At 36.3% G+C, this 26,863-nt stretch overlaps 3 protein-coding genes across 13 annotated transcripts in view; all 3 read left to right on the top strand.

Annotated features, from left to right (window-relative positions):
* The window catches only part of LOC132119461 (pleckstrin homology domain-containing family A member 6-like), a 108,969-nt gene extending 90,675 nt beyond the window's left edge, over nt 1-18,294 (top strand). For 7 of the 11 annotated variants that reach the window (XM_059529458.1, XM_059529451.1, XM_059529449.1 and 4 more), the window contains 16 exons: nt 2,175-2,255; nt 2,997-3,065; nt 3,171-3,251; nt 3,425-3,574; nt 3,687-3,782; nt 4,260-4,368; nt 5,006-5,142; nt 5,979-6,161; nt 7,047-7,113; nt 7,312-7,415; nt 7,643-7,819; nt 10,051-10,200; nt 10,311-10,444; nt 10,814-10,956; nt 11,731-11,827; nt 15,443-18,294. In XM_059529458.1, the coding sequence (XP_059385441.1) occupies nt 2,175-2,255; nt 2,997-3,065; nt 3,171-3,251; nt 3,425-3,574; nt 3,687-3,782; nt 4,260-4,368; nt 5,006-5,142; nt 5,979-6,161; nt 7,047-7,113; nt 7,312-7,415; nt 7,643-7,819; nt 10,051-10,200; nt 10,311-10,444; nt 10,814-10,956; nt 11,731-11,825 (1,776 nt within the window). In that variant the 3' untranslated portion in view covers nt 11,826-11,827; nt 15,443-18,294. The remainder of the gene's footprint in view (nt 1-2,174; nt 2,256-2,996; nt 3,066-3,170; nt 3,252-3,424; nt 3,575-3,686; nt 3,783-4,259; nt 4,369-5,005; nt 5,143-5,978; nt 6,162-7,046; nt 7,114-7,311; nt 7,416-7,642; nt 7,820-10,050; nt 10,201-10,310; nt 10,445-10,813; nt 10,957-11,730; nt 11,828-15,442) is intronic. The other 4 variants (XM_059529455.1, XM_059529457.1, XM_059529452.1 and 1 more) reach the window with 3 other exon arrangements.
* Nucleotides 18,295-19,676: 1,382 nt separating this feature from the next.
* Nucleotides 19,677-21,404, top strand: LOC132119043 (vesicle transport protein GOT1A-like). The gene is made up of 5 exons (XM_059528785.1): nt 19,677-19,845; nt 20,127-20,218; nt 20,559-20,737; nt 20,963-21,026; nt 21,252-21,404. Exons 1-5 carry the CDS (start codon nt 19,821-19,823, stop codon nt 21,291-21,293), a joined length of 402 nt encoding a protein of 133 aa, XP_059384768.1. The 5' UTR covers nt 19,677-19,820; the 3' UTR covers nt 21,294-21,404.
* A 1,826-nt stretch (nt 21,405-23,230) lies between these two features.
* kiss1 (KiSS-1 metastasis suppressor) lies at nt 23,231-24,425 on the top strand. The gene is made up of 2 exons (XM_059528784.1): nt 23,231-23,683; nt 23,988-24,425. Exons 1-2 carry the CDS (start codon nt 23,599-23,601, stop codon nt 24,248-24,250), a joined length of 348 nt encoding a protein of 115 aa, XP_059384767.1. The 5' UTR covers nt 23,231-23,598; the 3' UTR covers nt 24,251-24,425.
* Nucleotides 24,426-26,863: the final 2,438 nt, after the last annotated feature.

Raw genomic sequence — 26,863 nt, 5'->3', positions numbered from 1 at the left:
ACAGAGGCAACTTTCTACGTTTTCAAAGAGAGCTTTTGGTTGTTGGCTTCACATTAAAGGATGATAAAGAACAAACTGACCGTTGTTTGGTGGTCCACTTCAAGACATTAACAACCATGTCATAAAGTAGTCACAGTCCTCTCAAACATTTTTCTGAAACACCACCTCCTGTTCTCACTTCTCTTCTATCTCCTCTCTGTGTCAGTTCTCACACTGATTTGAAAGTGTTTTCTAATTTTATAACAGCTGCATGTTAACAGCAGGGGCTTCTATATACGTAAAGCTTCTTTGTAATTGTCACATGGGGAAGTTGTCACAAGGATTATATCTCAAGAACTGTAAGGTTCTGAGTCAAGAGTCACAAATATGTGATTTGTTGTTTTTTTATCTTGGTTTTGAAAAATCTTGATAAAACACTGTTTTAAATCGTTATTTTGATGTCAGTTCTAGGGCTGGGACAACGCGTCGAGGTCATCGATGACGTCGACGCAAAATATGCGCATCGATTCGTCGACCTGTTTTTATTTCTCTAAAAAACGTTTGCAAAACGTTTACCTTATGTGCGCTGAATATACGCGATGGCCGGATCAACATTCTGTCCAACGTTATATAACCAATCCAGGGGTTTTTCTGCATTGATCTTTTTTTTTGGCGGCTGTCAAAGCCTTATTTGATCGGTGAGTGACAGTGACAGGGCGTGTACGAGAGAGAGCCCCGGCTGCGCGCGCACTCACAGTCTTCAAACAACACGAGCGCTTCTTGCTCTCTCCCTCCCTTGTGCATATTAATCAAAATCATTAAACATGATAGAAAAAGGGCGGAACGCCAAAGTTTCACGTGGAGCATTCGGAGATTTTTTTTCTCCATGACAGGCTGCTGGCTCCCACTGTTAATTTTTTTTTTTTTTTTTGTAAAAGCACTCTCTGTATTAGCTTAAAGCCCTCAAGTTTACATTTACATACTGTATTCTTTCAATTGCTCTAAACAAGTATTTTGGGTGACCTTTTTTATTGAATACTAGACATCAAGTTGTTGTTATTTTCACCTGAAAGAACTTCTTTTTTCAGTAAGCTAGGCCCTATGTGTTCAGTAAGCTTGTTTCAGTAAGCTATGTGTTTTCAAGGTTTCAAGGTTTTATTGAATGCTATCTCTATACAAGTGCAAAGTAATGCATTCTTAGTCAGTCTTTTATTTTGTAATTTTAAGAGCAATAAACATATTGCAATGTTAAGGAATTGATGTTTTTTTCATTCAGATATGTAAATCAACCTGTATAAATTGTTAGTAGTCAATTAATGGGGAGATAATCGAAATCAAATCGGTCTGAAAAATTAATCGTTAGATTAATCGATGCATCGAAAAAATAATCGCTAGATTAATCGTTTAAAAAATAATCTTTTATCCCAGCCCTAGTCAGTTCTGGACATGATTTTTTTAAATATCAGATTGAGGAATTTTTACCCAACATTTTTTATTGGGGCAAATTGTCATGTTTTACATTTTGTAAAATATACATTTACAATAATTCCTTTAATTACAGTTTCTTTTGCTGTTTTGTGAATTGTTTATTGTTTAATTTATTTTACTGATTATATTTTGTTGATATGCCTATTATAATTTGTATTTTTGAAATAAGTCATGTTTATATGAACTTCCTTTGCATCAAAGAACCTGAGAAAAGTGAATCACAGCTTAACAAAAATATAAAACAACAATTGTTTAAAACAATGATTGTTAGAAATGCTTCATTATTCAAATAATTTCTGATGGATCATATGCCTGAAGACTGGAGTAATGGCTGCTGAAAATTCTGAAAATGCTGAAAAAATGATTTTACATTTTAATAATATTTCACAATAGTATTATTTTTACTGTATATTTACTGTATAATTTTTCATCAAATGATTGCAACCTTGGTGAGTATAAGATACTTCTTTTAGAAACATGACTGCACCACACTTTAATAGTAGTGTAGTGTAATGACATTCAAAAATAAACCTACCATAAGAAATATTCACTAGAGTTAAAAATAGTGTGACAACTTGCCCCGGTCTCTCCTACAGTATGTTCTCTATCTGCTGTGGACATTGTAAGTATAAGCTGGGTTCCATCAAAGTCGGCCATATTTAGAGTCAGGCGTATAGCCAGGTGAATGATAATGTGTTCTGCCCTAGATGACAGATGGTGATCATCTAATCGGCATGGTAACCAGAATGGTTGAGCGTTCCTCTCCTCGAGCAAAACTATTTTCACAAGTAAGAGAGTCGAGACTCGTCCAGAGAGGCAGGCTGCTGTTCTATCTGCTATTCCTGCACTACTGAAGCTCAGTTCAGCCTCTTTCTGGCAAAGTTAGGCTCAAACGAGGCTGTTCTGAGGCTGTGACAGAGCCTGCCTCTCTCTGTGCATCCCGGTCGATGTGGCATGTTGGCTGTTTTAATAGTGCTTTAGGTTTAAGTGAACAGATATTTGGTTTTAGAGCCTTAGCTTTTAAGTTCAGCTATGAGAGCCACAAGTTTTTTTTGCTTTAATTTATAATATCTGAATCCCGCCATTTCCAGTGCTTGTTTGCCCAAAATCACATCCTCCATTGTGTGGTCATTGTGTATTGTGTCGCCTTGCTATTGTCCTTTGTGTACAGTATTTGTCTTATCCACTCACACCATCAAGCAAGAAAGCCATTTTCAGTGGATAGCCTTCACACGGTGGGGCTAATCACTGACACAGCATTTGGGATGCAAACAGGACATTGCAGTGGCTATTTATTTTATAAGTTTTGCAATTTATTTATTTTGAAAGGTTTTGGTCTTTAATTTTTAATTAATAAATTAATAACAATTTTATTCGTTTTTTTTTTTAGTGTTGTTTTATTTATTGTTTGTTATATTAGTATTTTAAATCTTATTTACTCCTTATTTATTCAAAAACTGCTGTTCTTTTCAAATTAGAAGACAATTTTTCACTAAGATTTCCATTTTACTTACTCTCTCTTGTTATAGGTGCCTCCATTCCATGATGTGTACAGTGACCTTCATCCCGCACTGAAGCGCAATGAGATTGAGACCAGTGTAAGTCACTTTGTCTGATCAAAGACGTGCATAGATGTACAACTTTGCAAATCATTGTCATTCAAATAATAGACCCATGAACTCATTCATTTTGTCTCTGTACAGAAACTTCTGGACAGCTTGTGTGAGCAGAATCGACTTGTGAAAGAGCAGGAGGCTGTAGTGCATCGTTTGCGAATGGAAAAGGTACATTTGTAGCTTTTAGGAGTTCTCTAAAAAACTATTATAATATATTTTAATATAATATTTAAACAAATATTATAGCATTAATTTAATATTAAATTCTCAATATAAACCACCTTATTATGCCTAAAACTACTGTGTCCTTACATACTTTGACTGCTTTCTGCAATTTCCAGGACAGCCTAGAGGGGGTGCTGGTGGCCACGCATCAGGAGATGGAGCTGTACAGGAACCAGCCGCTGGTTATGGAGAAACTTCAGCTGAAGAAGGAGAGTCTACAAAACAAGCTGATTAACATCAGAGGAGAGCTGTCTCAGGCCTCCAGTGTAGGAAACCAGACAATTTGACACTTTTATGAAAACACATTAGCACATAACAGAAGCTCATGTTTTTGATTAAATAAATGTTGCTGTTTCTTTCGTTACTTGTACTTCCCAGGCCCTGACCAGCACCCGTATGGAGTTTGAGGCACTAGAGGATGAAGTATACAGCATCCACGGGGACTTATGGGAGCACCTGAATGCTGGAGGGCAGGTATGTTGGATACTGGCTCCAAATTTATCATCATCTTGATTAGTTACCAGGAAACATTGAACTGTTACACTTCAAGCCCTTAATGACATTTGTCATCTTTCTATTTAGGCAAATCATGAGCACATGCAATTATCATGCGAATGGCCTCCACTGAATGGTCATTTTTACATGATTGATATACCGTTATCCACTGTAGGTGGTGTAATGGGGCATTATTGTAGCAAAATAGGTGACCTTGATGGTACATAATTCATTTGAATATTAAATTAAGATCTGTTTAATGCAACAAGAACTGCTCAAAGTCCTTTGAATGGAAATGAAAAATGCAATCAGTAATTGAATGGCACGTGATTCTCTCGTGAATTATTAATAAGAAGGAATATGCATTATTTTAATGATCCTGACAGTGCTTTAATAATGCACGTGTCTATCTGTTTTAAATGAATGAGTTGTCTAACAGATTCTCTTTCCTCCCAGAGTGAGCTGGTACACAGGCACATTCAGAAGGAGTTCTGGAGGGTTCAGGATGTTTTGGAGGGGATGCACAAGAATCACTCTCGCGGCACGGATACGGCCAAGCACAGAGGTCAGATGATCTCCATACTGCACGGCATCACACATAATCTGCAGAGCTTATTTCTGACCAATTTCTGGCTGTTAATTATAGTCAGAATAAAATGAAAATTCACCTTATTATTGATCTCATTGTGAATGGTTCATCCATGCATATGTTTAATTAGTAAAATTGGTTTGTAATGTCATAACTGGTTTGCCTGCTGAAACTGCATACTTCTTTCATCATTCATCATGACTTATGCTTCTGTTAACTTACTTTTTAATTCATTTGGTCTACATAAACCCTGTCCCTTACTTAGTCAACTGCAAGCTCACATTCAGATTCGCTGTATACGTCACAAAAGAGTTGAAAAGATCTGTCGCTATTTCTGTTCTGTATTTCCTTTATAGAGCTGCAGATTTCTTATATAACTTGAATGTTGTGAGACCATTGTGTGCCTGCTGTTGCAGTTAAGCTGCTGCTGCAATGCTCATGCAGTGTGTACAATGTGAAACAGGAAACAGACAGCAGTGTCATTTGTTTTATGATTTGATCATTTGTTATTAGATTACAACTGCAGCAAAGTAGAGTATATTACAGGGAAGAATATTAGGTTACTTTTGACGTTGTAACATTGGTCTTTAACTCTGTTATCTGTCTTCTGTAGCCAGTGGAGCATCCGGCTCCTTCAGCACAAACAGTCCTGCAAGCCCCTTGAGTTCAGTGAGTCTGACGAGTCCTCTCAGCCCCTTCTCTCCTGTCCCTGGCTCTCAGGCCTCTCCAACTAAACAGCTGGCCACAGAGGTATTTCACACAGCATTATTCTTCAACACCGTCTTATTTATTACAGTGTAAAGAATACATTGCAGTAGCATATACTGCATGCTGTAGAACCAGTCTGAGCATAGGACTTGCTATTTTTTTTATCCCAGACATCCTGATTTATTTCTGACTCACAATAATTTATATTTGCTGTACTATGCTCATTAACCATAATCTACTGCCATGAAGTTGTGGTGATAATTTTAAAAGGCTTTTACTTTTAAAAGATGCCAAAAGTTGTGTTATATTAGTAAATATCCTATTAATTTTGAACAATAACTTGTTGTTACTTAGCTGAAGTCACTCTTAAACACTTGGTTGAGTGTCTTTGTTAGTATTCATAGGTGACCCACTACCAAAATATCCCCAGAGTTTTACGCCGTTCTGGCACATGCCGTTTATTCAGAAGAATCAGCCCCTGACTGAACTACACATTTTCAGACTTCAAATTGTACATCAAAGTAGAATTCCCATGTTAAAGCAGATTGCCTAAGCCTTTTAACCGAGTTCACTGTTGCCTTTGCTAACAGAGATTTGCCAAAATCACAAAGTACACATGTGGGTCATGTGCAGCTCATTGTTTATTAGTGGTTGTGGTGAGGGATCCATGCCTCTATGCTTCCCATGATTCTCTCCACCCTCCACCTGGCTTAGTCGCTCCTGATGCAGTGCTCACTCTCCACCTCTATATCCCTTCTCTTCTCTCCTCCTCCCTGCCTTTCTTCCTTTCCCTTCTGCTTAATTTCTGTTCTATCCATATCTTTTATTCTCTCTCTTCCCAACTTCCTGTTTTTTTTTTTCTTTCCTTCCTACCACAGGAGGTTGGTCCTCCGCGACCTCCACTTCCTAAGTCTTACCAGCCCCTGGAGTCCTCCCAGTCTTTCCCCCCTTCTGCCCCCCCCCTGCCCTTAGAAAGCAATGCCTGGCTGTGCAGCATGGGCTCCCATTCAAGCATCCACCAGGAAGGCTACAAGGACAATGAAGATTTCCACAGCAGAAAGGTACCTCAAAGAGGCGGCCGCGCTACGAGAATGAGGACTGTGTCTATTTTCGCACCATGATCATCACTACAATGTCAACAACATCTTCCTTTCCCCTTCACCAATTAACTTCATTATTTCCCTTTCTTTCCGTTTCTCTACTTCACTTCATATAATCTCTGTTTGCATTCACATATTTACAGTTTTGTCACGTATTACTTTATCTCAAACCAAACGGCATCACAATATAACATCTGTTGTAAGATATAGCAAATATTGGAATAAATAAATCAGAGTAGCTTGTCTTCCAACAGCACCCATTTTTTTCTCTTTGTTTGTGTGTGGTAGACAGATCAAGTTACATCATATACACACTTGTGTAGTTGCCCCATTTCTGTCCTTAGTACTGGTTTTATTTGTGCTTGCTTGTTTCTGTGCTAGTGTTGCATTTATTCAAGCTTGTGATAGTACTGTGATGTGTAAAAATGCTTCCATGGCTTTTACTTTTAGCCATATTTGCCTCAACAACCTAATGCATTTACAGGCTGCTATTCATCACACTGTTGAACAAACTGTAGAAGCCCCCACTGTGCCCCATGCCAACATTTTATTATTTTATTTTTGAGTATGCTAATATGAATTGGTGTGTTTTTTGTTTGTCTTTGTTTTTTGGAGGGGGGGGGGGGTTCCTTGAAAAATGTAGGTATGTTTTTTTTTTTTTTGAAAAAAAAAAAAAAACCAATCTGAAAAGAATTCAATTAAGAAAAATCAAATAAGATTCATATAGATTTTTTTTATCCTGTCAGAATGGGATTACTGGTTTCAATTATGACAGACATTTCATTAGCAATTCTTTGTTACTTTAGGATATTGTTTTATATGATATTGATATATGTTTTGTTCCAGCACAACTACAGCTCACATGGAGAAAGGATCAGTGACTTTGATACAGAGCAATCCAACCAGAATAAAGGTAGGAAGAAAAAGGGGCTGACATTTTTCATGATATTTCCTGAGCATATGAAATTAATTATATTTAACTTTAAGATCATTTATATTTAAATCACGGTTATAGTATGAACAAGTGAAAAACTCACAAACACTATTTTATTGCCTCACAATGGCACCTGTCTAAAAAAAATGTAGTTTGTGATTGACTTTTTCTTTGCAGTCGGAATTATTCCACCCAGGACCAAGTCACCTTCAGAAGACAAGAACAATTCTGATGGCGTCCAACGGAGGAATGGGAAGGTGTCCAATGGTCACATTTCCAGAGTAAGTTAAATCTTAGCTAGTAAACTCTTCATGTTTTTAATAATAGCTTCACATTTTATGAGGAAATATGAGGAACTATAAAATATAGCCAGTACCATTAGTTTAATCAACATAAATAAGTTACAGATCCAATTTGTGGGTTCTGATTCAGTATGTATTGGACTAGGTGGCATTATAGGTAGTCTTTTATAAATGCGTTGTGTAATGTTGTTGGATGTGTGTCCCAGGAGAGGCCAAAGAGTGCAGTGTTCCCCGCAGAGGTGAAGTCTAAAATGAGTGTGGAGGAACAGAACGAGAGGATACGAAGAAACCAGAGCAACTCAGTCAGAGACAAGAGGCGCAGCCTCAACATCTCCAGCAACCAGAACATTGATGGCTACAAATCTTCTGCTAACTACAGAGTGGTTAGTGTCATATTCTAAAGCATTTTTTTTCTCCGTACTGAAGAAGTAACACATTATTGCAGGTTTAGCTGGTTATTAATGCACTTATTATTACTTTATATATTAATAGCTCATGTTTTTAAGACGCTACTGGGAAAATCTTTTTTCGTGCACTGGACGATTTTGATAATGCATCATTTGCTCATTTAAACAAACTTTCAGAAAACTTATAATACAAAACAATAGTTTTAATTTACTGTGATTAATCAACTGGTTAAATCTGGTGATATCTATCAGTTAAAATTTTTACCTTTTTACCTAGTGTCTAGCCTTAATTTATACCCTCACCATTTACAACCCGAATTCCGGAAAAGTTGGGACGTTTTTTAAATTTTAATAAAATGAAAACTAAAAGACTTTCAAATCACATGAGCCAATATTTTATTCACAATAGAACATAGATAACATAGCAAATGTTTAAACTGAGAAAGTTTACAATTTTATGCACAAAATGAGCTCATTTCAATTTTGATTTCTGCTACAGGTCTCAAAATAGTTGGGACGGGGCATGTTTACCATGGTGTAGCATCTCCTTTTCTTTTCAAAACAGTTTGAAGACGTCTGGGCATTCATTGAGTTGCTGGAGTTTTGCTGTTGGAATTTGGTCCCATTCTTGCCTTATATAGATTTCCAGCTGCTGAAGAGTTCGTGGTCATCTTTGACGTATTTTTCGTTTAATGATGCGCCAAATGTTCTCTATAGGTGAAAGATCTGGACTGCAGGCAGGCCAGGTTAGCACCCGGACTCTTCTACGACGAAGCCATGCTGTTGTTATAGCAGCAGTATGTGGTTTTGCATTGTCCTGCTGAAATAAACAAGGCCTTCCCTGAAATAGACGTTGTTTGGAGGGAAGCATATGTTGCTCTAAAACCTTTATATACCTTTCAGCATTCACAGAGCCTTCCAAAACATGCAAGCTGCCCATACCGTATGCACTTATGCACCCCCATACCATCAGAGATGCTGGCTTTTGAACTGAACGCTGATAACATGCTGGAAGGTCTCCCTCCTCTTTAGCCCTGAGGACATGGCGTCCGTGATTTCCAACAAGAATGTCAAATTTGGACTCGTCTGACCATAAAACACTATTCCACTTTGAAATGGTCCATTTTAAATGAGCCTTGGCCCACAGGACACGACGGCGCTTCTGGACCATGTTCACATATGGCTTCCTTTTTGCATGATAGAGCTTTAGTTGGCATCTGCTGATGGCACGGCGGATTGTGTTTACCGACAGTGGTTTCTGAAAGTATTCCTGGGCCCATTTAGTAATGTCATTGACACAATCATCCCGATGAGTGATGCAGTGTCATCTGAGAGCCCGAAGACCACGGGCATCCAATAAAGGTCTCCGGCCTTGTCCCTTACGCACAGAGATTTCTCCAGTTTCTCTGAATCTTTTGATGATGTTATGCACTGTAGATGATGAGATTTGCAAAGCCTTTGCAATTTGACGTTGAGGAACATTGTTTTTAAAGTTTTCCACATTTTTTTTACGCAGTCTTTCACAGATTGGAGAGCCTCTGCCCATCTTTACTTCTGAGAGACTCTGCTTCTCTAAGACAAAGCTTTTATAGCTAATCATGTTACAGACCTGATATCAATTAACTTAATTAATCACTAGATGTTCTCCCAGCTGAATCTTTTCAAAACTGCTTGCTTTTTTAGCCATTTGTTGCCCCCGTGCCAACTTTTTTGAGACCTGTAGCAAGCATTAAATTTTAAATGAGCTAATTAAGTGGATAAAAGTGTAAAATTTCTCAGTTTAAACATTTGCTACGTTATCTATGTTCTATTGTGAATAAAATATTGGCTCATGTGATTTGAAATTCCTTTAGTTTTCATTTTATTAAAATGTAAAAAACGTCCCAACTTTTCCGGAATTCGGGTTGTATGTGAAGTGAGTGAAGTGACATTCATGATTATAAGGATCAGTTGTGATAATTTAGGCTCTTCACAGAAAAAAAGTTAAAAAATTATCTGAACTTGAAATGTACTTAAAATAAATGTACTTAAAATGCATATTGATATATTCTAAATATAACTATATCGGGTGCCATAAAGTATATGCTTAAAACAAGACAAGATAAAATAAGACAAATAAAATATATTCTATGAAACCATTTTGCAGTGTATTTTTGCAGTTTATGTCACGCTAAGCATTGAGCCAGTTGTCCTTCCTGATTATCCAGGTGCGGAGGAGAGTGACGGCTGATGAGGTGGTTATTAAGGATCTTGAGGCGGCTGTTAGGGGAGAAGGTTTGGAGTCACCCAGAGAAGAAATTGCTCGTCTGCGACGACAGGTGGAACCTGAACACTATGACCTGGATCTCAACAAAGAGGTTAGAAATCTCACAGCAGCACTGCGCCTTGCACCACAAACATTGTCCAGTTTTTTAATAACAGTTGATATGAAGTATAGGCAAGGACATTTGTGTTATTGTTTCTCTAGTTGTCCATGCCGGACAAAGTCTTGATCCCCGAGCGATACTTGGATATTGAGCCCAGTACACCACTAAGCCCAGAAGAGCTGCGGGAAAAAAAGAAGAAAGTTGAAAGAATCAAGACACTGATTGCCAAATCTAAGTATGATGAACATTATGTCCTCATCCACTGCACACTGAGTAACCTTTATTAACCCATTTGTGGTTATGCCATAAACCATACGCAGCACTTGCCGAACAACCAGGGACTGCCAAAGTTCTAAAGTCAAGTCAAGTTCTCAAAATATTAGTACAAAAAACACAATAAAAGATTTTTCACTTTTGTGTTCTTTGGAAAATACAACAGGTTACAGGTTTGGTTTCAAACATCATTGAGTAAAAGTTGGCAGAATTTCCTCCTAAGTGAAATCAATACTTAAAAAAATCTGTCTGTGTGTATATATATATACTGTATATATAATTTATTTATTTATTTATTTATTTTTGAAATTTCCTGTCTGTCTTTCTCCAGCCTGCAAAATGTGGTGCCAGTGTTGGACGGGCCAGTGGAGGGACCCAGTAACCCAGAGCAGCAGCTTCAGGAGCAGGAGAAACGCATTGAAATGTCCTGTGCTCTGGCTGCCGAGGCCTCCCGCCGTAGCCGGCTACTCTCCGGTGAGGAAACCTGCTGCCCTGAGGAGCCTGGGCAAACTGTGACCCCAACTGTCTGACCACTGTCTGACCCTAATGTCCTTTCAATATCACATGCTCCGCAATGTCCTCAATTTACACTTCACCACACTTCAGTGCTGAGGTTGCACTTTAATCGTAGTTATTTTTTGACTTAGTTGAACTATTAGATTTGCTATTTTGCAGAAGAAATTTAAATTAAACTGATATATAATTGATCTGGTTCAGAATTCACAACACATTCATGAAGCTTTTAGATACCATCTAGATGTGTGACCTCGGTACTGAAGCACACTGTCTAGTTCCATCTAGATTCACTGAGGAACTGCTCTAGAGTGAGACATTTTCTCAAATTAACAACTATGAATATTGCTTTGTTATTGTCACTCAATTTTAAACTTCAGAACCTATGAATTGACAAAGGCAGAGAGGACAAACATCAGTTATAAATAGAGAGAAAAACTACAATATATATCTTTTTTATTCATCATGCCTTTGATCTCAGTTTCTAGATTAAGATTTATGGACAACCAAAATTTATAATCATACATTAGACTTTCCTTCATAGTTTTCTTTCATTTCATTCCATATTTTTTGTAGCCAAAAATTCAATTAGCATGGATTAATTTTGCCTTGTGGCTCTTTAGAGAGGACAGTATACGTATATCCACCTCTCTGTCCCACAATTCCTTTTTCATTTACTTCATGGCATATGTTTTCTTTTGACATTTTGCCCCCCATAATTTCACTGCATTGCAGCACAGTGCGTTCCCAGCCCCCCTGCCTCCCCAACCAGCCTGGTCCCTCCCCCTTCTGCTGACTACTCTGACTCCTCCCACATCATGAAGGTGTGAAGGTGAGTCCCACCCATTGCACAACAATCCCCGCCCCTTCCTTTCTCTTCCCAGTTCCTAACAGAAACTCTCTTCTTGGTCCTGCTCATTACTGCCCTTGCTTTATTTTTACTTTTAGTAGAGCTACAAATATAACAACACTGAATATTGATGCATTTACACCACCCTGTTTTGGTAGTAAAATATTCTGGTATGGAAACAATTGCAGCAAAAATTCTAATTCTTGATCTTGGTTAACTGCACATTTATTACAGGACTTGTGGCTATTCCACAAACAGCTCCTACAAATGTGTTGACTAGCTTTCATTCTTTCAATATTTCATATTATCAGCATAATTTCCAGTGATCAAGTCTTGACACAGTGTTAACAGACTAACTGTAAACTTAACAGCTGCAATCAGCTCATGGCAAAATAATAGTCAGCCTTGATCAAAACCATGTGACAAACATTTTTAAAAGGTGATGCTAGTGTTTGAACTATGTTGATCATATCACAGTGAACTTTCATAAACACTAAATTTCTTTTGTGGTCCATTAACAGTTTATTAAAGAACATTTTCACCTGTTATAATCACAGAAACCAGATGCAGCTATTTTGGCAACTGTTGTACAATTTGTTCACCTTATGAACTGTTGGGTCAGAAACACTTGACACAAGTATGCGAATGCAGATGTGAATGTTTAATCATTCACATTGCAAAAGAACAACTATATTAAATGTATTGTATTTGTGTTTCGCTGTTGGTAGCAAACCTCAGAGTTCAAAAGACTTAGGTGGGTAGTAAAGTGTGCCATTAAGCCAGATATTATTATTCAGGTAGCTATTTTTATAAACATGTTAACTTTAACTATGTAGCCCCTGTCACACATGGTGTGTTTAATGTATAGTGGGTATAGAAAAGAATCACCCCCTTTAAAGTGATCAAATTTTGTTGCTTCGCAGCATGAAATGAAGACGAACGCAGTTTTTGTTTTATTCAACTGTATTTACTCAGTGCAGCTTATAACATCCAAGTGAAAAATATAACCAACATGTCAGAATAAAAAAAAAAAAAAAAAAAGAATTACTGAGTTGGAAAAAGGACCACCCCCAGTTTTTTGTTGAACCACAATTTGCTTTAATTAGAACCTTTAGTCTGTTGGGATATGACTGTACTAACTTTGCACATCTAGACTTTGCAATTTTTGACCACTCTTTTTTACAGTCTTCAAGTGATTCCACAGATTTTCAATGGGGTTTAAGTCTGGGCTCTGATTATGCCATGCAAGGATATTCACCTTTTTCCTCCTTCAACCACTGTGTGTTCAGTTTTGCTGTGTGCTTTGGGTCTTCTTCACATTGACAACTCTCTGGCAGAGAAACACCCTCACAACAGGATATCACCACCTCCATGCTTTACTCTAGGAATGCTGTTATTTGGATGTTGAGATGTATTGGATTTCCACCAGACATATAGTTTGTTGTTGAGGCCAAATAATAACATTTCAGTCTCATCTGCCTCAGAATCGTCAAGGTGCATTTTGGCAAAGCTCAGTCTGACTTCTTGTGGCCTTTCTTGAGGAGACTTTTTTCTTGCAACCCTCCCACACATTTGTGATATTGCCGTCACATGCACACAATGACCATGACTCTTTGTTAGAGCCTATCCTCCAACAAAAAACGACCATATAGGTCGTTTGTGCAAGCATTTATTACGACCTATATTTACGTTTTAAAGTTAAGCACCCTCTAGCGGGCGTAAAAATAATGACAGTATCGCGTTGCGTCTGTCGTCATGAATTGACGTATAACGTCATTACCAATCAAAACGCACGTTTATTTAAATGCAATGTGTGGCGTTTTACACCGATCTCACAGTATTTCCTACATATTTTACTAGGTGGCTTATTCGTTCGAATGACCACACCTAACCCCACCCCTAAACCTAACCCTCACAGAAATCATGCTAAATTATGATTTATTGAGCATATACATTTTCGTGCACGTCTATTCCCTGGGATCGAACCCATGATAGCATGACTACATATCAAGGTATAACACAATAATCTACTAACTGAGCTACACGAAACACAAACCAGAGGGCAAATAAAAGAGTACAAAACATTAATATGAAAACGACCTTTTGCCGATAGGGGCGCAATTGTAATATACGCTCTGATGGGTCGTATTTCAGGGATTTGGACAAACGACCTATACAAGCGTATTGGTTGGAGGACAGGTTGCTTTGTCATGCTTCAGAGTTGCTGTCGGCCTCTTGGTCGCCTCTCTGACCAGTTTCCTCCTGGCTCTTTCATCCAGTTTGAGTGACATCCTGATCCAGAGAGGGTCTGTGTTGTACCAAATACCTTTACTGTACTTCTTAATAGTAGACTTCAATTCTAGGCATTGATAAAGCTTTTTTTTTGTATCCATCTCCTGACTTGTGGCGTTCCACAACTTTATCCCAGAGATCTTTTGACAGTGCCTTGCCACCAATAGTTGATTGTTTGCTTCAGGTGCACTACAAGGACTGAAATGCTCCAGGAAAGCTCTTTTCATGCTGAGCAGATAAAAAATACCACAGCTGACCACAAGCGAAAGTCAAATTTGTGTAATCATGTAATCATTGAGGTGATTAGCTACACCTGATTGAGTTTGTAAGTCATTTTTATGAGGGGGATGGGGTCACTTTTTTTACATGTTGGTCTTCATTTCAGGCTGCAAAACAACAAAATGTGATCATTTTAAAGGGGGTGATTCTTTTCTATATACACTGTCACTCTTTAGTTCTCAACCAAGTGTCAGGGGCCCATTAGGGGGCCTTGGCAAACTTTCAAGGAAGCTTTAAATTGGCTTAATATTTATTCACACCCTAATTAAATCCTATAACTTCATGGGCATTGTTTCTATTTATTCCAAGCTCTAAAATATTTAAGTGTGTAAAAAATTGTGAATACTTTGTATTCTCAATATGCTCTTTTGCCAAACCCACACTGATTGGACTTCCCACCGCACTACTACCCAGAAGTCTGTGTGGCCAAGTGTAGAACACATGGCTGAGAGTGCCATCTGAGACAGATTCATTCTTTTCAAATGTTTTGCTTTCCATGACATAAAAATTGTCAGTATAAGAAGAGAATTTACACTCATGTCCACTAAAGCATCCCCTGGTGGCAGCACTTTGCATTATCATTTGCAGTCTAATACATCATGCATTTTTCACCCCAAAATGAGAACTGTCATCATTTGCTAAGCCCTTTCACATCCTGTATGACTTTCTTCTGTGGAACACAAAATTATCAGTACAATGAATATCAGTGGGGTTAGGTGTTGTTTCAGACTCCTTCATTGACCTTGTATGGACAAATGAGTTGAATCATTCTTCAAAATGTCTCCTTTTGCATTCCACAGAAGAAGGTACTTCATACAGGTTTGCAATGACATGATTAAATGGTGACAGAATATAATTTTTTGGGAGATCTATCTCTTAAACATTTCTAAATGCATTCACATTCTTGCGAAGAGTGTGTTTTGGCCCTTGTGAAAAACATTCAGCTGACCCAAAGAATAACATAAGTCTCTAACAATACATTTGTTCTCCACTTCTTTGTTCTCTCTTCTTCTTCCATTTTCCCAGCTCAAGCTCTTGCAGCTGTCAAATTTGAGGGTGAGCCCTTCTGATATCCAGCAGACAAAGAAAATATGAAAAAAAAATCACTGAACACCAAGAACATTTTGTTTTGCCTCCGCCAAACATTGTATTTTCAACACCATGCAGAGAAATATTTCAAAATGTTGGGATGTCTGTGGAGGGCTGTTCACAAGCGAGGTTATCTGCCTCCACATCTCCTCACAATCCTCATTCCGAGTACGTAACCCATGGCAGAACTTTGAATTCAATTAATCATCTGCTTTGACTTGATCTCGGAGGATGGCAGTAATATTACAAAAGCTACAAACTAGCCAGGAGTGGACGATGTTTACAGATTCATATCTACTCTCAGTCAGATTACTGACTGGAGTACATACAGCAAAATCATACTACAAATGCTGGGTACAGCTGCTCAGGGCGGATTCTTGCAGACACAAGCACGTTTGTGACAGGAAGGAGCATGACAGAGACCGAGATGCAAACGGAGGAAAATAGCCATGCTTGAGGAAGTTGTAAAAACCAGACTAGGGAATACAGCAAAGTTGTCAAAGCTCAGTTTATCTGTTAAACATCAGAAGAGAGATTTGGAAGAATTAGTATGATAATTATCTGTGTTCAGAACTAGCCGCAATCAACCCCTGATTTATGAACAGAACTCTCAGGCTACGCTTACACGACAACGATGTAGTCAAAAACAGAAAAGTTTTTCCCTTGTGTTTTTAAAAAGTTTCATGTATACACAACATTTACACATATCCGCGAAAATCGCCAAAAACGCTATATTGCGTATGCCAGGCCAGTAGTTGGCGCTGTCACTTTGCTAGTAAACAGTACTTGTAGGAAAGTGATGATTATATGTTTTATATGATGCTTCTCCGCTGTTGGTTGTAATATTGGCGAAGTAAATCCACACAACAGTACCATGTGCTCCGCCATTGTTTTGTATGTTTGTTTGCGCATTTAAAATCGTCACATACTGCGCATGTTTGCATACCTAACACGTACTATGCACATGCATGACGCCATTGTTTTCAAAGATTGCAGTATTGGGTGTTGACACGGAAACAATAACGGTGGCATTTTCAAAAATATACGTTTTCACTTCCCTAATCGCCGCTGTCGTGTAAACTAACCGGCGAAACGCATAAAAAGTTTCACGTTTTTGGCTGAAAACGTTGTCGTGTAAACGCCCCCTCAGTAGGAGCTTGGAACTGTGGATGAATCCGTTGTTGTCTTGATCCAAAGGATGTTGTTGATGAAAGAAGACTTAGCATTGGGCACTTCTCTTCCATCAACTTTAAGGCCAGACTCACTGTGACTCCTCCTGGCCTCCTCTTTTCCCACTGTCCTCTCTGGTTTCAAAATAGGGCTTGAGAACCCTCTTCCCATCAACACTGCAGTCTCTCAAACCATTGCCAGGCCTTTAAGTACCATGTGTATCTATAAATAAATCAGATATATTGATATGACTATTACTTTAATCTTTGCATCAAAGCCATGTGGACTCATCATAGTGCTTTTACTGCTAGGACAGTACCAAATATCGGTACCTTAAAACTTGTGAGCGTGTGTGTTAGATTAATAAGATGAGAAAGCCGAAACATTGGAAGTGTCCTTAGAGTTGCAAGTCTGCTTGTTGAAACAATGCGTGTTCATGCGAGGCCAGCAACTTGCATCACAGCCTGTATATACTGATGTTAAATTATGTAACCTGTTGCCCCAAAATAATATCAAAGCCCTTATTTGTGGATCGTTGTGCCATTTGGAGATTCATTTAGCTGTTTCTTTTCTGCTGTGGCACAGTTTTTGTGTAAATATAGATTAACGTGGAATGAAATGGTACAATATTTTGGATTATTTTTCTACCACAGGTAATTACCTCTGTAATCAAGCAGCTTGCTTATAATTTATCATAAAGTAAAGAACAATTTGCCAAACCATATAAATCTCCATATTTTTTTTACTTTGAGGTGATCTTTCCCCATATCAAAACCTCTAAAATGCCATGCAAGTTGTTAGCCCATTCTGTGCTTTCTAATTGTCTTTTTTTATGTGAAATTATTCTGTTTTAACTCTTGACTAAACACTGGCCTCAGCTTGTGTATGATCTGTTTTGTGAGAATTTGTTTGATGAAACTGTCATGTCATAATTATGTCTCTGCAAAATCATGTTATTCTTATTCCAAAAACAAAACAAAAAAATTACCATCAACCTGAATCATGCTAATATACAGTGTGTGATCTGGGAAAGAGAAAAACGTTCCAGAGTAGCAAATTATTCATTGTCACTTTTAAGCAAAAACAGGCCTGAATGGGAAGACAAAGATCTATTTTTTATCCTTTTTCAGAAAGAGAAAAACAAGATTAGTGCATCGCATATTTTTATATGTACAAAATGAGGTTTTAAAATGATTAAAGAGAGTTTTGATCTGATATATTATGGAGATACTGATCGAGGCTGATATATTTTTAATTTATTGACCTAAACTTTACAGCATCCTTTTAAAGGCCCTGTTTAAAAGTCATTTTTAAGTGTTATTTTGTACGTAATTGGGAAAAATGGTCAAAGTTGCAGTTGGACAGTCAAAGCAGAGATGTCTAATATTTGATCAAAAAAAATTATAGCATATAAAGTGGAATTAACTACAGTAATTCAAAATAAGCACATTGGTCTGTGTAAATATGTTTAAATCAAAACACTGTATTTCTTCATATTTACCATAACTAATGTTATTTTAAGGGAAAAACGAGTCTGCTTGAGCTATGCAAATCAAACAAAAGACTTCATGTGCTTGCTTTAGAAGTACCCTCATGCAATAAAGTGAATGTATTTAAAACCTTTTTGTAATTAAAACTTCATTTATTCATATTCCTTTTCTTCAGTAGAGTTTGTACTGTACATCCATAATTGTATTTCGACTCTGTGTTCACTCACCTCAGGTGAAATCTACTGGATTTGAAAATGAAGGCAAGAAGCTGCCTACTTTGAATGGTGAACAAGAAAAAAACCCATACTGCAAATGTTATGATGTTACTTCAGGGTCCAAAAAAATCAAATTTGTCAACTTTAACCAAGAGACATGCTTCTAAAACAAAGATTTCATTCACTTGTTATTGCAAATATGCAAATCTCTCTGGATGTAGATAAGGTTATACTGTATCACAAGTTAAGTTACAACAGAAGCTCTTTTTATCAACTTGTGAGGTAATATATGAAGCCTATTTATTACAAGAATTTGAAGCCTTAGTCTTGTTTTGGCAGTTGTAAATGTAATACGCCGCAATCAAACCCATAATGTTGAGCCAGAAGTCAGACAGCTCAACATTCCAACATGGTTTTTCACAAAATTCCCAACCACTTGTTAAGACCACAATTTTTTTCTGGGCCACTTATAACACTGCTTGTAAGAAATCAAGCTAAGTGGTGAATATTTGCTTACATTTGCATTTCATTTTAAGGATCAGACCTGTCTGGAAAGCAACTATAAATTCTGTGTATTCTGACAATAACAACAGAAGCACAAAGTGAAAGCCAAGAAAACTGTGTCAGCAGTTAATGCTACATTACTACATACTACATTATGCGCTTATTTAAGGACTATTCATCAAATAAAGAACACAAATTATTGATTTGTATATTTATAACACTGCAATAATATTACAGTAATATTAATACTGAAGTCCTTTATGATCATGCTCTCTACATTTGATAACATACAGAAGATGACAGCAGTTGTGTTTGCACAAATAAGAAAGGGACACGAATTTCTGAAGAAAAAAAAACTGAATTTTGAGATAATAGCTGAGAAAAAGTCAGAATTGTAAGATGTAAACTTGGAATTATGAAAGAGAGAGATAGAAGCCGAACAGAACTGTGAGATTTCAATTTGGAATTTTGAGGGAAAAAAATCCGACTTGCAAATTTTAAAGTCAGAATTATCAGGGTAAGAAAAGTCAGACTTGTGAGATGTCAGTTCGTAATTCTGTCTTTTAAGTAATAAAGTAATAATTACCTTTTTCATTTTTTGAAAATCCATGGAAGGAATATTTTTTCATGGGACGCTGCTCTTGACTAATCAGGATCAAGTATTCCAACAAGCCAAGAATTCTTTCTCTTGTTTTTTTTTTTTTTTCATGGATGAGGGTGGAAGGTGATTGGACAAGAGTGAATGGACTGTGATAGAGTGTATATGAGATAAAGTGATCATCAGGCAGAGTGTTCTCTCTCATCTGTCTAATAGATTTGGTTAATGTTCACCCTACAGTAGGGTTCAAAAGTCAAGCATTTGTGTGAAAGACACAAACCAGTAAAAACCAAGGAACAAAAACCAGGAGATCTGAGTCGACAACAGTGGGAAAAACCATGATCACAATCACAGAGTTTCAGAGTGAGTGTCTTTCTTTCACTGAATATACATTAACCACTGTATGAGTTACTGTACAGTTACAACTCAACTCAGACAGATTGCTATTTTCACACTTAATGTAAATTATTGGTGTTCAGTTAAATTAAAACAATGTAAATTAGTACATTGTGGCCAGTGGCCTGTATTTTAGACATGTTTCAACACAGTGTTCTCCTTTTTAAATGAGCACAGAAATATCTGCTTTATTGACTAACTAAGAATGCAACTACTGTACAAACAATCTATTCTGACTTGGATTCTAGAAATCGGTGTAGGTCTGTCAGGATTTGGCGTGTTCTTTGTGCTGTTTGGAATACTATTGTACTTTGACTCGGTCCTGTTGGCATTTGGAAATGTAAGTGAAGAAATGAGCTGTTTAGACATGACACAAGAAACTATGTAGATCTTTGGTCATGGGAAATGTTTCTTAAAGGGATAGTTCCCCCAGAAACTGAACTCTGTCATTCTGTTCAATCTTGTGTCACTTTTATCAAATTTACATTTTGAGAGTGAGGGTGAAAGACGTTTTTATTGGAAATTCTTTACATTTTTTTTTTTTTGGTTTGACTATCCATACATTACCATCCAAAATGTGGTTCTGTATATATTTATACTTTTAAGAAACATCAAAAAATCTTTCGATAGTGTATAGGCATATATTTTGTATTTTCCAAACTCTTTCCCTCCTATATCAGATTCTGTTTCTGTCTGGTCTGACCTTCATCGTTGGCTTGAGGAGGACGGCCCACTTCTTTTTCCAGAGACAGAAGCTCAGAAGCTCCGCCTTCTTTCTAGGAGGCGTGGCTTTAGTTCTACTAAGATGGCCTCGTATTGGCATGCTAGTGGAGACCTATGGCTTTGTGCTTCTATTTAAGTAAGTAAATAGTTAATTCATATCCTGTCCTCATGTCAAGGCAGACGCCTCCAAGATGTTGCTACTTTTAACCAACCAAGATGCATTTTGCCTGAACTAACTGTGGAACCTTTATTTTATTATTCATTAACCTAAATACATGCTATTTCTCTGCTGGAATTGGCATTGTTTTTAGATTGTTCCTCTCCTAAACTAGCAAATAACAAAATTCTATATTGTTTGTAGGTCATTCTTTCCAATGGTTTTTGGATTTCTTGCGGCAGCCTTGAACATTCCTTTTTTAACTACGGTATGGAACAAAAGTCATTTAGCATGCTTGGATCAGAACATTGATAAATCTAGCAACCTATTAAAGTGCAATCAGATGAATTGTTTTATTGTTTTGAATATATACAGTAACTCTGCAATTAAACATTCAGTGAGTGACTGAAAAATCTCTATTGTTTTTATATATTCTCTCTCTCTATCTCTCTCTCTCTCTCTCTCTCTCTCTCTCTCTCTCTCTCTCTCACAGATTTTAAACAAGTTATCTGGAAATAGTTCCTCAATGGTGTAAGAGCAGATGCTGGAAATCTGGAGGTTTTTCTACATTGAACTGTTCGAATTTTATTTGTATTTTATTTTATTATTACCTTTATAATATGTTGAATAAACTCACCATAACATGTCCAGTGTTCTAGTCAAGAATGTTATTTTTGAGTTTATTTTAAATATATCTCTTTTTTATTATTAAAACCAAATTTAGGATTTGAAATGCACAAGATAAGTCTGCACTTACACTCAAAAAAAAATTTGTTGAACGAACTTAATTAAATTAAGGAAAGGTTTTCCACGAAATTGAATTACATTGTTCCAACAATATCTAATTTGTTTGATATGATTTGTTGTAATCTTGTTGTATGAACTTGAATTCATTTAGTCAAGACTTAAAAAAGAAATGTGTTATTCCTACTAGATAAAGTTTTGCCATCCCTAATAGAGAAAATCTTTTCAGGTTAACTAGGTCTAATTTTTTTAATTTTTTTATTTTATTTAATTATTATTATTATTATTAATATATCTAACAAAGCCATGTCAACAATATACATTTTTGTCCTGCCTACTAGATAAAATTGCCAACATTATAATTTTAGCTAACTTGGCAGGTCCTCAACCCAACCACAAGCTCCACACTTCACCACAATGGTAACTCGCACAAAATACACCAATATAAAGTCTTTTAAAATGCCCACATAATAGAGCATTAGACATGAAAAAGTCTCCTTATTATCACATTTTACTAAAAACTGAATAAAATAACACTTTATTTCAACATTTTCTCTCCCCATATCCAGTCCTCTGCAAAGCATGATGGGAAGTGTAAAACTTATTTTGAGGTACTTGATTGAAACATGTTCTTTCAAAATGAAAACTTTATGTTAAACCAACTAGTGACAGTTTTAAGTCAGTTTAACATGACACAATCATGTTGAACTGAAAAATAGCCAAAATGGCATTAATTCAACATGAATTGTTCAGGTAAAGTGAACAAAACTGAAAAATCATTTTTTTGAGTGTATGTAGATTTCCCTCTCGAGATGAAATGTCCAGTGATCTTAAAATCTTGTTGCTCTCAGCCCTTCAAGGTATGAATACAAATGCTATTCCAATCATCATCATTTCTATTTCATCTGTCTGCTCCCTACAACTTCAATGAACTACCCTCAAATAGAAAATGATATTGAGTTCAAATATATAAAGGCTTTGTGGTTCCGGAATGTTCCTGTGAAAGGGATGGGTGGTGAACCCACCCCGGGGCAAAAAGACAAGATCAGAGGGAAAGAGGGGAGGGTTGTGGAGGTCTGCGAGTCACTGAGGAGGCTATGACGCAGGTAATATTGTTGTATGAGAAAGATAAATTGTATTTTCTAGGTTGTTTGAACCAAACACATCCTCCATACCTGCAAGTGTAAAGGTAAGCCATTTACTCCCATTGCCATGTCTAGTTGCATAGTTGTCAGTCTATGTTTAAGTTATATATATATTAGGGTTTGGATGGATGAATGACATACACTATTTACATTTGTGCATTTGTCAGATAATTTATCAAAATGATTTACAGTGCATTCATTTATATATATATATATATATATATATATATATATATATATATATATATATATATATATATATATATATATATGCATATGCATGTTAACATTTTGATTTTGTATAGGTGGTTTGGTTAGCCAAGTAAGAACCAAGAGGCTCTGCTCTGAATCTGCTCTTAAATCCTTCTCATGGAGCTTTTTTTACTCATGCAATAGATAAATGTACAGTTGTACAGTTCCTGCCAATTTCAGCAGCCTTTTTAACTGTTCTTATTTACCTTTTATGTCGCTGTATAATTATTGTTGGTTAGATATATCAGTAGCATTTTGGTTATTGCAAAATATTTGTATTATATAAATTACTTATAAATGTATATTTTTTATTATACAATCATTTTTATTATAAAATATTTGTATTATAATATTATTGTGTTATGTTATTATTTATTTGTATATTTTTTTACATCAGTGAACAGCATTGCATAGGAGCAGATGTGAAAGGCTGATTTCTGATGCTTTTGATAACTTAAATTCTCTTTGAAGTGTGTATCTCCTCTCTCTGTTTGTGTGTGTGTGTGTGTTAGGGTTTGTAAGTGTGTGTCTGAGCTTATGAACTGAGTATGAAAAGATACATATAATGTCATTAAAACGTGTGATCTTATAAATAAATCCTCTAAAAAGTACCCATGTTTCAGAAAATAACCATGTGTGTTGGTTTCTAATTGCATTTCTATTTTGCAGAAACTAGTTTTGGTTCCAAACGCATTAAAAATGATGCTACTTACCATAATTTTGATGTTGTCAGTGGCAAATGGTGATCCATACCCTTCAGGCCATTTTCAATATTATTTAGAAGGTAAGTTCAGTGTTGTCTTTGTTAATTGGCAAAAACTTCTTAACAAAGCATTAATATAGTTAATATACTGTAGTCTTAATGTAACAAAATACAATGTAACTTAAAAATATATATATATAAAATTCTGGATGCATTGTTAAGTTTAATGGAAAAATACTTTTCATGATGTTGATTATAAAGTGGGATTATAAAATATATTACAAGCCTGTTTTGGAGATTAGATGAAATGCAGGAACTATAAAGCATAGCTTCGTAGGCCTTGGTCTCATAAGCTGTATCTCTCAATCTTTTGTTGTATTTCTAGATGAAACTCCTGAAGAATCACTCCAGGTTCTCAGGGGAACTGATACTCGTCCCACGTCTGGATCTCCGTCTCCCAAGCTCTCAGTGCACTTCTCCATGAGTGCAGATCCTCAGCGAAACACACGGTGGTGGGCTCCTGTAAGACCTTACACAAAAAGGAAGCAGAATGTTGCATACTACAATCTTAATTCCTTCGGCCTCCGCTATGGAAAGAGAGAGCAGAACATGCTTGCTGAGTTTAAACAGAAGCTACCTATAAAGTGAGGACCACTGGGCCATGCTAAATCTTGTGTATTGTTTTTTGAGGTTTTATATTAATTAGAAATGATCTGTAGATTGATTTGTAGACATAACGTGCAATAGTTCACAGACTTTAGTAACTGTGAGGACACGTTTTGCTAGTAATAAATACAAATGTTTTGTCAAACAATCTGAATAAAAGGACTTTATGGACATAATAATCATAATAAAATCTTTATTGCCAAATACAAAATTTTCTAAATACATTTTAAATCATTGAAAACTGTTAATGATGTACTGTATGTACCACTATAATACAGCAGTTATTTAAACAGTTAACCAGTTTTCTGTAAGATTTGAATGTTAAAATATAATAAAACAGATTTATTTATTTATTCAGGAAAGCACAGATATACAAAAATAACATCAAGTTATTTATAACATCATTTTTTTTTTCTTGACAGAATTATTTCATGTGAACAAATATATGAAGATATAAATGATGCTTGAAACGAATCTGTGACATGCAATTCGTAACTTTAGAACAAAGAAATATGGAAATTGAATAGAGAAAAACAGCACACATTGCATAGCTGATAACCTGTATCAGTTTGTTTTAATGCAAAATAATGGTCTTCATTTCTGCAGAAAACAACAATTCTTCAGATGCCACAGATTGGTAATTCTATAATAAATCTCAATGTAGCCTATTTATTTCAATTTCAATTTTTTTGCTAAAATACCAGCTGAATTTATCAATCAATTTATGCAGCAAGTATTTGATAGATTCACAATGGAACACATTTAAAATGTTTTACTTTCAAGCCTTTGAGTTTTGCGGTATTTGTATTTTCTTCTGTGTGAAGTGATCAAGTTTGCTTGTATTGGCTTGAAACTGTTCTTCTCACTACATAACTGAATCTTGCGATGATTCCAGATATCAATATATAAAACATCTTTATCCATCGATTTACGGCAACATCTGCTTCCTTGCTGCCATAGTTCTAATTTTCCTGATACTTCTGTTAAAAATGTCCATCCCAATGAAAAGTGGTAAATGCAGCACAGTATGTTTAATTGCTTATTTATTGCTTAATATCATAGTGAATGACAAGAGCTTGTTAGTATTATGAGGGAGTATTTTTTTATTTTTATTTTATTTATTTTTACCTCATATGTTAGATGAGACCCTATTCGCGTAACCAGCGACACGAGAGAATCAACTGCTTTGTGTCAGAATAATGCATTAGGTGTTTCCCCTACTTCAGGCAATGGTAAAAACACACATTTTACAATAAGTCTTACTGTTCATCCACTGAGGCTTTCACACTAAACTTTGGCCTTGTCAACATTTCAATTCGTCAACTGCAGATAATTCATCTTCTACTAGTTCTCTGACCACTGAAGGCTCGGTAAGTCATTTGAAAACCATTAACTTCTTCCTCACACATCTGAAAGCCATCCATGAGGTATTCCAGATAACGTTACAATTCTTTATTGGCATTTTTGTTGTTGCATATGGGGTTTTGTTTTTGTGTTTCTGGATGTCAGCTGACAGATTTTTCCACTAACTCTGAAAGGTACGTCGTAAGATTTGTGACTACATAATGTTTCAGAAACTGCTTCTCTTGGACCAGTGGACTTTACGAATAAAAAACTGGAATGTTCATGAAACCTGACAGAAAAAGATGGAAAGAAAAGGCCAAGTGAGCTGTGACAATGGTACTACAAGTATTAGCAGCAATGAGTCTGCTGTGAATTACTCCATGGTTGTCTTTACTAAAACGTGATTAGTAGAAACCATAAAAATCCCACATGATGTAATACACCATCTCTCAGGAGAATTGGTATAAAACGACCAATTTAAATGTAACTTTGATATATTCCAGTACCACCACATTTAATATGATTTTTACAGATTTAATATTTGTCACATCAAAAATACCAGTATTATTATGGATCCCATCAACTTTCACTGACAGTCTCCCACCACTTGGTGGTATCAATAGCTCTACATGTATGTAGTAAACACGATGAAAAGCCTATTAGGATGTGAAATTTGTGATAAGCTGTGATGTTATCTGTTAAAAATTCAGCACACTGAACCAAATTCAATGTTATATCATCTTTCTAATTTGTAGGCCAATTCTAACCACACATAGCAATATCTGATAAACACAGACTCTGAAACTAAGCCATAAGGAGTGTAAAAGTTACCCTTTGTATTCTGATAAGACACAGATGTTTAAATAATTAGAGGAGGCATCCAAGTTCCAAGAAACCCTTCTATTCTGAAGTAGCATTTGAATTGAATTCATTGCAAAATGAGTTGTGTATTGAGGCACTCCTATTGAGGCAGATTCAACCTTTTGTGCGACTGCTTTAAATTTAAACTTCCAGAATGGAATAATTCTAGTTCAGTGATCTTAAAGTGCATGTCTTATGCTATTTTTTTTGCAAACTTTGCAACAAACATGCCTCCTGGTTCTGTTTAAGTTTGAAATACAGTTTATTTCATAACAGATGCTGAAGTTGAAGAGTGTTCCGTCTCCAGTGGCAGGACAAGAAAGAAATGCCATTGCATTGCTCACATCCAACCAATAATGGCTTTTGAGTTGTCTGTTTCATGAAGTCCTC

The sequence above is a fragment of the Carassius carassius genome, chromosome 38 (assembly GCF_963082965.1).
Source record: "Carassius carassius chromosome 38, fCarCar2.1, whole genome shotgun sequence".
NCBI lineage: Eukaryota > Metazoa > Chordata > Actinopteri > Cypriniformes > Cyprinidae > Carassius > Carassius carassius.
This window is presented reverse-complemented; position numbering and strand designations above follow the sequence as displayed.